The sequence below is a fragment of the Mus caroli genome, unplaced genomic scaffold (assembly GCF_978045245.1).
Source record: "Mus caroli unplaced genomic scaffold, Mus_caroli_1 scaffold_4, whole genome shotgun sequence".
Taxonomy (NCBI): domain Eukaryota; kingdom Metazoa; phylum Chordata; class Mammalia; order Rodentia; family Muridae; genus Mus; species Mus caroli.
This window is the reverse complement of record NW_028227259.1, coordinates 50,841,102-50,852,017: the sequence shown is the minus strand read 5'-3', so window position 1 is coordinate 50,852,017 and position 10,916 is coordinate 50,841,102. Positions and strand designations below refer to the sequence as shown.

Here is a 10,916-nt window from a genome sequence, read left to right as displayed (position 1 = left end):
AACAAACAAGCAAGCATCCATAACTGAGCTGTACATCTTCTAGTGTGCCATTGTTTCCTTAAAGGTGTGACACAGTCTGATATTATATAGTCAGTTTGATCATTGATGTAGCAACTCTCTTGGTGAGCTTTCTATTGCTGTGATAAATAACCATGACCAAAGGCAACTGGAGTAGAAAGGGTTTACTTAGCTCCTACTTCCATATATTTTACAGACCATCATCAGAGGAAATCAGGGAAGGAATTGGGAGGCAGGGACTGAAACAGAAGCTATGGAGGTGCTCTGCTTACTAGCTTGCTTCCCATGCATTTCTCAGCCTGCTTTCTTATAGCATCCAGGACCACCTTACCAGAGGTGGTACTGCCATAGTGACCTGGGTCTTCCCATATTCATCAAAAACCAAGAAAACACACCATAGGCTTGCCCACAGGGCAATATTGTGAGGGCATTTTCTCCATTGAGAGTCTTTATTTGTTTAAATTGCTTCAGCTTGTGTCAAGTTGACATAAAACTTGCCAGCACAGTTATCCAAGTCTAGCTTCAGTTCCATATCCATGAAGCATAAGCTATAACATGGGAGAAATGGTCTCCTTTATCTGTACTACATGAAATGGCTGCTATCGTTGCTTGTAATTGATAGAAGACACAAAACAGAAATCATCTGTTAAATGACTTGAGAGTACACAAAGAAGATGAAGAAGGAAAATAGCTTCTATGTTTTTATAGCTTTCTCTACTTTATGTAATACCTTACATAAAGCTTCATATACTTTTTATAGCTTATATACTTTTACAGACATCACTTTAGAAATAATGGTCAGTAGAGGAGGCAGATGACACTGTAAAGTTCAAGATCTTTATGTCCTGAATTGATTTCAAGGCTTTTAATCATTTCTCCTGAAGGAAATGTTGCTGACAAAGCATATCATCCATAAAAGAAAATGCTCTGTGTAATTCCAAAGCAAGGGTTGCTCAGTTGCTGCAGAGAAACAATTTCAATCTGTGGGCAGAGCAAGTTTCAACGATTGAGGTGATCACATTCTTCAATTGATTGCATGTCCAGTTTCCTGATGCAGTTTTGCTTATGTGGGGATTAAAAGTAATTAGCCATGGGCGCTTAAGAACTTCATCTTTCTGGCCTAGTCGGCCATCAATGGAAAGAGAGGCCCATTGGACTTGCAAATTTTATATGCCCCAATATAGGGGAATGCTTGGGCCAAAAGAATGGGAATGGGTGGGTAGGGAAGTGGGGGGCGCTATGGGGGACTTTTGGGATAGCATTGGAAATGTAATTGAGGAAAATATGTAATAAAAATATTAAAAATTAAAAAAAAAGAACTTCATCTTTCAAGTTTCAAATGGACATTTTGTATGTAATACTTTAAATAATATTGTTATTTTTAAAAATCAAATTCTGTCATTAAAAACTCGAGAATATTTTTTTTAAGTTAAAAGAATGCTATGTCAAGGACTTATAAGTGAGAAGCAATTTTTTAACATGAAAAATTGCCTTTAATTTATGTGCTTTGCTAATAATTATCTGGCTGTGGGATTTTTCTCCAGTAAAAGCTCATGACTGGAAGACAAATCAAGTGTGACCCCTGGAAAATTAATTCTGCTCAAATGCAAGAGAAATAGAACTTTATTTTGGGACTTTATAATCAGGAAGAATAAAAATTTGCCATTTAAAAACCATTATGATGTCTTTTATTTTCTTTAAAACAGAAGCAAAAAGTCCAATCTGTAGTAAGATTACCTAAATATTCAAGATCAATAGCCCTGAAAATAATGTTTCAAGGCTTAGTAATCACCAAGTAGAGTCAATTTGTGACTTAACTGCTGTCTATATTACCAGCAAATACAGTGGTATAAACTGCCAGATACTGCTCTTTAAATTTCCAGCATTGTATACCTGATTAAACTAGGAGACACAGGAATTCCATTCATGTATATAGATGGAGAGTTTATCTATAAAACTTATAGCATAGCTCTTGATGTGCAATAAGCAACCCACAAACACTAGCCATTGGTATATTTGCAGATGAATCTTTTTCAATACCTCTGATAAAAGCAGCAATTCGTAGGAACACATGAATGAATGTTTTATCATGGTAATTTAATATTTATATAATACAACTGAAGTCATTTTAAACAAGAATGAATAAATGATTGGCTGTTCATACCTGGAAGATAGTGTATATATCTGTGTATGTGTATATGTATAGGCACAATTTTCTTAAAAAGAGAACAATACAGTGGAAACCAAATATTAATATTCTACCCTGACAATGGCACTTCCCTAACCTGAATGGTTGCCAGTTCTGGATTGCTGGTTCAAGCTAAGGCAGTGAGACTCAAAGAAGACTCTCTGTGTTATCTCTATTTCATCTTATACTTCTTTTTGTTGGAGTAATTTTATTTAATATGCATTTGTCCTAGAAAAGAATAGTTTATTCTATCTCTTTTATGAGGACTCTAGATGTGACAATATATTAATTTCAAAGCAATTTCTGGTAAATTAAAGGTACAGGTTGCCTTTCCTGTTCATTTCATGTCACTGGGTCAAGTTCATAAAGGAACACCTGCAGTTTCTAAGAAAAGGGCCAAACTGTTAATGAAGTAGATATCTTTTAATTTACAAATAGTAGTGAAACTGATATTAGGCTGGAGAAGGCAAACCATACCGAATTATACATGTACATCTAATTTTCATTGTTAAAAGTGTTTTTCTTCTTTTCTTTGTTTAAAGAAACATTTGCATCCTCACAGGGGACCTTGGGATTTTACTGGAAGAAGAGCACAGTTCACTATAAATCATTATCAACTCTACATTGTAATTTAGCAGCAAACAGGTTAACGTGGGAGCAATAAGGTAATAAAGGAATTTTATTGTTTGGAGAGAAATTACAATTTTTGACATAACAGTCTTTCTTCTCCCACCCTCCCCCCAAAGCATGGCAGGGAAATGTTTATTAATTAATTTGTAAAATATCTACTTCTTACTGGCCATTGCTACAGATAAGTTCTTTCTTCTTGTGAGGACATGTAGCAGATAGATTCACTTGCTGTTTCTACTCTGAGACTTTGCAAACCTTCTGCAAGTGTCCTGAAGGAGGCCACAGTTCAGTGGCATCAATGGTCAGACATCAAGGTCAGCCAACAGAACAACATATACTTATCCCGAGATAACAAAATAACATCCTATGTTAGTACTATTGCCAAAAAAAATCCTGATTTTTTTTTTAAAGTTTGAAAATGTACAAAAATATCAGGATAATTATAAATTAATATATATTAAAGCATCGAGAAACAGTCCAAAATGATGATCTAAATCGTTAAGTAAAATGTACTTTAATACAATAAATATTCCTCATTGAAAATGAATACTGTATAGGGATATTTAGAACTCATAGAAACAAAAATTCATATTATTACTAATTTTTTTATTTATCAATAATCTATTGGTTCTTTATCATCTCCTTTGTCATTTATATTACAAAAAATTTAATACTGGAAACTGGTAGCTAAACACCTTCGTGTGCTGTTTCTGCCTATGCGCTGTCATTGCCAAAGACAATAAAACACATCACAGCACTCCACACCCATTTCTATCAGAATGAAACCCAGATGTCAGGACACTTTAGATCTTGCACAAAATATATCTCATCCCTTGGACCTATCTACAGATTCTGGATTTCCATTCATCTACCTCTCATTCACACACTTGTGCTCGATGTGTCCTTGGGAACTGATGTGAAGGGGGTCATGGGTTTGACGCTCTGGGCAAGCGCATATGAGCGTACAGTCCCATGTCAGGCTCTTGTAGATGTGCTTCTGCTAGTATCAGCGTGTTCCGAAGATGGCTCCGTGTTGCAATGGTCCCCACCGCTGCACTAATGCCTCCAAGTGTGGCTTTTCTTCACACTTCTCCAGTGTAGGGGAAGCTTTAGTACAAGCGGGTCTTTTATTATTATTTTTTTTTCCAAATGCAGACAAGTCTTTATTATCATAATAAAAATAAGTCTGTTCTGTATTTTACAATATATTTCAAATATTTCCATTATGAAGCATGAATTAGTCCAACATGGTCAAGAAGTGTACAACCTTCGCCGAAGCTAGAAGCTTCTAGAGACGCGCTTAGGAGGTACATCTCGTACAGCCGCACTTCACCACTTTCTCAACCTCGTCCACAAATGAGGAGCCATCTGTGCATTCGAAAGAGTATTTCCGCCTTTTGCTTCTCAGAGGTCCACAGCACTGGCCTCCAGCACACCCGCCTCTGCATTCCAAGCGAGATACTTTCTTAGTTGTTTGACAGGCAGCGTAACCCTGCTGCTTCTGGTAATAATCCCTTATCCGTTCCCCTCGACAAGAAATTTCTAGAAAAGAAAAACAAGGACATAGGAGCATTTTTAAGGATAGACACTGTAAGTTTGGTTGAGTAACTGAAAGTCGAGACCTCCATTCGGTGGTTGTTGTCCTTTCTTCCAGTTTTGTAGCTGCTATTTTTATTGTGATGCTTGTGGTCCATATTATGGGCTGATGGCATGACCTTGAAAAATGTATCTTTTAGGCCCCTATTTCCACCAGAGTGAATGCTCTATATGTAGACAATAAATACAACATGTTTGTTCTGACAAGAAAATTGGATTCCTAAATCTTGTCCTTTATTACCAAAAAGGAGAAATAATACACATCTCCTGGTTTTTACAGGACTAACAGCTGGTTTTGTTTACCATGGGGAGCAGTTTCAGAGAGAATGCAATTTAATTTATTAGACCTGGAATTTAATATTATCCAATATGTTACTTAATACAAGTAACATTCCACTAACTTCATAAATTAGGCTAGCATGAAGTAGTTCAAAAAAGAGACATCTGTTAAAAGCTTCCGCAGGCACGTTCATCTTATTTGTCTGATGCACCAGAGTCTGTGCCAGCTGGAGGCCAGGCAAGCTCTGATCTTGGAAACAAAGCAGGGAGAGGTGGCCTGAAAACTCACGCTGTTCCTATCCCTCTCACCTGCATAGTGTGCTGTGATAAATCAGTCCATTCTAAGACCAAAGATGATTTTGTACTCAAACAAGAGCAGATTTACCATCTCCATAGTCTCTCTGTGCCCAAAGTTAGATTAAAAATACATGTGGGTCAAGGGACCAGAACAGAGGCTTAAGGTGAGTTGGGTAGCTGTTCTCTGAAGAAGGGTAAAGGAGACATTCCAGAGCAAATCAAGTTGTGATAAGATGTCTGATGGCCATGGGAAACCTTATGATGGGGAATTTAATGCCTTGCACATCAGTTTTTGCATCACACTTGAAAATCAGCAATAGTAGCAACCATCCACACAAAGTCTATGTTTCCTTGCTCGATAAGCCGGTCCCTCTGCTCTGTGCAGAAGAGCAGGTGCCTAGCTTACCTCTATCACAGCTGTCCCCGGTAAATCCACTGTTGCATTCACAATAGGGCTGGCCGACTCCAGAAAGCCTGCACTTTCCATGTTTGCACTTGATCATCTGGCAGGGGTTAAAGAGATCTTCTTCTTCATCACAGAGGACACCGCCATGGCCCTCCAGGCACTTGCAACTATAGGAGAAGGCATTGATGGGCAGGCAGGTCCCATGCACACATCTTCAGGCAAGGAGAAACAGAGAGATGTAAACACCATTGAGAGAGGATGTCAGAAGGGATGGTGGTTAGGCAAACACATGTCTGAATACAGAGAACAGAATACTAAATGTATTGATTTCTCTTCCACCTCCCATCCCGCCCAACTCTTGCCTTCTTCTCTTAGATGATATTTGGAGAAGTTAGCATGTGTACTCAGTACCAAGCAACTGGAACTCACTTGTTTCCGAGGCAGGGATCATTGGTTCTCTGGTCACAGAGGGGCCCCATCCACCCTTCCTCACATTCACAGGTGAAGCCTGATTGGCTGCTGGGCTGGCACATGCCATGGGCACATACTTTCTTGTGGCATGGTTCACAGCCAGGCAGAATTCCGGTTTGCATAGGCACTTTCCGGAAGTCCTGCAGCTCACTGTTAATGTAAAGGTTCCGGATACAGCCATGGAAGCTGGTGCCATTTTGCCCAGGGGCCTGGCGCAGGGATGCCACGTTATTTTTCCCAGGCATGCCTAGGAAGAAACAGCATGTCAGTTAAGAAACTGGATGTGCTCCTCAGTGACGTGCTACTGAGAAATATGATGATTCATCAGCCCATCTCTATTAAATTGGGATATACGTGCTCAGTTGAGGTAGAGAAGACTTGGGCATCTTGCTGTGATACAGTAGGTCATTCTAACTTTCAACTAAAATAAACCTAGTTTATTGGTGGTCAGTTTGTAATGTGTCAACTTGTTTCCAAGAAAACTTCAACATATATACAATGTATAATCTTCAAGAAAGTCTACTCAAAGTAAAAAGTAGAGGCCAATGCTATCGTTCCCTTCCCTATGGGTCTATACCAGACACTGAACATTGGGAAGCCATAGTTTATAATTCTCTGATTAGTTCTTTCTCCAATTAAAGGGTAAATCCTAAAGAGCTTGAGTCAGAGGTTCCCACGTCACTCAAGTCAGCAGTTTCCTGACTGTGCAACCTGCTTAATGCTGGAGCCCAGCAAGACTCCCAAAAGTGAGATCTGGGCCTCACAATAACCTAGTACATCCCTGCAAAACTCTAACTTAGCAATTAACTTGTCACCTTAAGTTCATTTTTTGCTTCTTATCAGGATAGCACCTCATTCCTTCCATGTGTTTTTTTTTTTCTTGCTATTTATATTGAAGGTTTCATGTTAGAAAATTAAAATAAAAAACAGAATAAGTTCAATCACAAACAGTATTTGTACTCTTGGGACATATGTATTCCAGAAGTGACTATTATCTGGTAACTGCTATTTTGGCAAAGCTGAGGAATCTTTCCATGGCTCGATCCAGACCCTAAAATAGCTCCCTGACAGCACTTTACACAGAGGGCCTAATAGGACATTGGGTGAGGAGACGGCGAGGCATTAGAAGCCTCTGACCCAATGACTTACATCCCCTCTAGCTCCCCGGTGCTCAGGCTTCAACTGTGCTGGCTCTCTGAACTACTGCTTGGGCTTATAGGCTGAAAAGACTTCACTGGTTATAGGCTGGGCTTTGCTTTCTACGGGAGCATTGCCTTCCATGGTCCATGCTTAGTGCCACCATTCCCTCTCCTAGGCAAAGAGCCCTATTTGCATCTTAACAGGCTCCAAATCAGGCAAGTAGGATACAAGGTCACTAGTCTTTAAGTCTGGTTGAGTGTTTCATGGATAAACTTCATCATCAAGTTGACATGATTGAGAATGACTGTGGCCTGAGGTTTTTTTTTTTTTTTTTTTTTTTTTCCCCCTGTCACTTTTGTAAAATACCCCAACAAAAGGAAGTCATGGAAGAAAGGGTGATTTCAACCTCCAATTCAAGAGTAGTCATCTTGGCAACAAAGAGCACAGCAGGTTGAAGCAGCTTGTCACATCACATGCACAATCAGAAAGCTGAGAGGAAGGAAATCTAGTGCTCAGCCCACTTTATCCATTCTCCTGACTCTTTTATTTCGAGTTCTGGATTCTCACCCAGGGAATAGCACCACTCTTACTACGATGGGTCTTTCCACATCAATTAATGTATCAATATAATTCCTCACACTCATGCTCAAAGGCTAAAGAATCCTTCACAGGCAAACTCACCTCAGGGTATACTCAGAATGTTTTAACACATCAAGAAAGACATATCATGAATATGGGTGTTCCAGAACCCTGGGCTAAAGGCATCCCTCTGCTGACTGACTGATACAATGTGATCAGTTGACTCAGGCCTTCACCACTTCCCTTTCAAGATAGACTGTGCTTTTAAACCATGAGATAGAATTGACCCTTCCTCCCTCAGGGTTGTTTGTTTATGTGTTTATTATCATTGCAATGAGAAAAGTTACTAACAGAGTTTATCCTGCTAGTCACTTTCCTGCTCTGGGTCTTCGATGCCTTATCTCTTACCGTGAGAAGACAGGTCAGATTACTGCTTATCAGCTTCTCAAGTCCTATCAAAAATTTATGTTAAAAGAACGAATTCCTGTCTACTGGTCACATGTGGAAGAAAAGTATAGAATTCTAAATGCCAACATGTGACACAGGTGATTCTGATGCAGAGTCCCCTTGGTCACTCTAGAAGAGATACCAGATTGTTTGTCTTTAATTTTAAAGTTTTTATCAGTAAAGGCATTTATTATGGCATATGTCTGGCCTTGGAGAATGTGTTAATACACCAAGATCAAGGCACACAACTGTCCATTTCTAGTGGAATACCAGAGACAGGAAATTCTTTCCCGTGGAGTAGGCCTAAGTCTTTCTTAACCATGTTCATCCATCACAAACTCGTGGAATTTGTGAAAAGAAATGACCTTCCTCTTGGGTCATTTCTTAAAACATTTAAAAACAATCTTCTTCCAAAGCTATTTTAATGGCTCATTTTTGTTGGAGGTACAATGCTTATATGAGCACACATTGAGACTAAATCGAGATTGGCAAAGTTCCTCAGCAGTGAGAAGCAATGAGTGGTCTTGTGTCATTTAGTCCCAAAGCTTACAACTACAGAGGGTGCAGTTTTGATGGTAAAAACATGCATAAAACAACATAGCTACATACCATGCACAGACTCAACATTCAATAGCACATAAAATCAAGACCTTTTCTTGATTAATTTTTGGACCTAGGAATTGATCCAAACACCTACTTACATATCAACCGCATGCTCTAGCCTGAATTATCCCTCTAACCAAGGACTATTCTAGGTCAGACCTTTATATGTTTGGTTCAAGTGCTAGTTTTTAGCTGATAAACAGAAGCAGATCTGTATTTTTTTTTCCCTTTAAAACACCAATTTACTGCACAGCCGAAGATGTCCTGGAATCATAATTACCATTGCTTCAGCCTCCTGAGTGAGTTCAGATGAATATTCCCTTGCCATATATGGTAATCCATGATTTTGTTTTTTATGACTTTCATGGACTTTAGTTGGAAGTAAATTAATCCACCAATCACTCAGTAAATAACTTAGTGAGTGATATTTTTTAAAGTCTTTACAGTCTGTTTTAAAATGAGTGTAATGTGTAGAGTATCATTAAAATCTTTTGCCCAAAAGTGATATTATTTTTGTACAATATGCCTAGACAACTATATTTGTGTCTTCCTTCCATCTGACAGTTAAGCAATAAGTGTTCTGGTTGAATTGTTATATGGAAAACCAGGACAATTTTTCTGGTTTGTGTTACGTAAAAACACTATGATGAATAGCCAATAATGCAGGAGCACATGTAGCTACATGGCCAGTTTGCATTTTTTTCCAGAGAATGCTTCTGCAATGAACCAAGGTCTAGGATGTCTAGTACAGTCCTCCTTGGGACACCTCTGGTTTTAACTAGACTTAACCTTGTTTCCCTTTTGTTGACTCAGTTCCTTTTGCCTCTGCCATGTGACAGTCCGGCTGTGGTCTTAAGGACTCCTTGTATTTTAAAATCTCAACCACCCCAGAGACCACAATCTGGGAAGGAAGGAGACTGGGCTCAGTGTATTCTCTGGGAGTTATGACTGAGACGGAGATGGCTTCCCATAGAGTTGACTATTCAGAGGTGCTTCGGGATTCTTCCAAAACCTCTAGCCTCAGAAGGCTTAGCACTTTTGATTTGGGAGTTTAAGTGTTTTTCCCTTTTAAAAATAATGTTCCATCTTAAGCGATTTCATCTGGATTTTTAAAGCGAGTACCATATTGTAAAAAGGTCTTAAAAGATTGATGAAATATTTTCAAATAAAAGTACCATAAATGCAAGTCAAGGACAAACTTGGAAGTAAAGAACAACCACATTGCTTAAGCCATTTTGTTTTCTGATCTTTGTTAAAAAGTTAAATGGCAATGTAGGTAGCTTTGGAGTAGACAGACCTGGAGTTAGACAACATGCCTGCTACAGTTTAGGTTTCCACACTTTTTCCAAGCTTTATAAACTTCTTAAGGCTGTCCCTTTTGGACTGTGAAATAGAGAAACTAATGTTTACTTTCTAGTTTCACTTCAATTTTCTCTGAAGGTGAAAGGTTAGGCCGCTAAAACAGTGTCATATAAATAAAAACTATTGGAAACAAAGGAAGCACTATGTTAGTTATATAGAATGCTTAACAAATACAACTCATCCCTTTATGCCATTGTTAACACTTGGGGCTGGTTTTACACACTACAAGGCAGTTCTGTTAACTGGATAATAGATGAAAATAGAAGCTTAAACCAGAGCCAACCTCAGAATGTAGAGGGAAGGTGGTGTGGAGAGCCCCTAGCAAATTAGCAACTGGGAAAGAGAAGGCTTAAGAGGGACACTTCATGTAAGTTGGGCTAGCTCTTGTAGAAGACCATACATTTATATGATAGGCAGCACAGGCCGGTCTTGCTTTTGTGGTTGTTGTCTTGCTGGTTTTCAATTTTTAAAGACACAGAAGGAAAAAAAAAAAAACCAAACAACAAAACAAAATAAACACAAAGGTCCCAAGGGTGGATGGGTGGGCATCTGGGAGGACTGGGAAGTGAGGGTGCAGGGAGTTTATGATGTGAAATTTCCAAATAAACAATAAAAATATTGACAACAAGAGGACACGGATTTAGCTGGAAATCTACACAGGTAGCTAGGAAAGGGTGAATTTAGAAGAGGTAGGAGGAGGGATGGACGCAATCAGAACACATGGTGCCGAAGTTTCCAAAGATCTAATTACAAAAGTCTCATAATCCTCATACTTGTGATTCCCATGAAGCAACAAGGTGACCATTTTGCTGGGTATAGTCAATCTGCAGTAATTTAATTCTAAGGAGTCATCAGTGATTGGGATATGAGCCTGCATGCTTCATGTCTTCGGGCCAGCGG

At 39.0% G+C, this 10,916-nt stretch overlaps 1 protein-coding gene across 4 annotated transcripts in view; it reads right to left on the bottom strand.

Moving 5' to 3' along the window:
• Positions 1-458: 458 nt before the first annotated feature.
• Slit2 (slit guidance ligand 2) overlaps positions 459-10,916 on the bottom strand; it is a 334,272-nt gene continuing 323,814 nt past the window's right edge. For 3 of the 4 annotated variants that reach the window (XM_021161791.3, XM_021161793.3, XM_085836686.1), the window contains 3 exons: positions 5,844-6,132; positions 5,415-5,626; positions 459-4,378 (listed from right to left, as the gene is read on the bottom strand). In XM_021161791.3, coding sequence (XP_021017450.1) covers positions 4,137-4,378; positions 5,415-5,626; positions 5,844-6,132 — 743 coding nt within the window. In that variant the 3' untranslated portion in view covers positions 459-4,136. Of the gene's footprint in view, positions 4,379-4,434; positions 4,600-5,414; positions 5,627-5,843; positions 6,133-10,916 lie in introns of those variants that run through there. The other variant, XM_085836687.1, reaches the window with a different exon arrangement.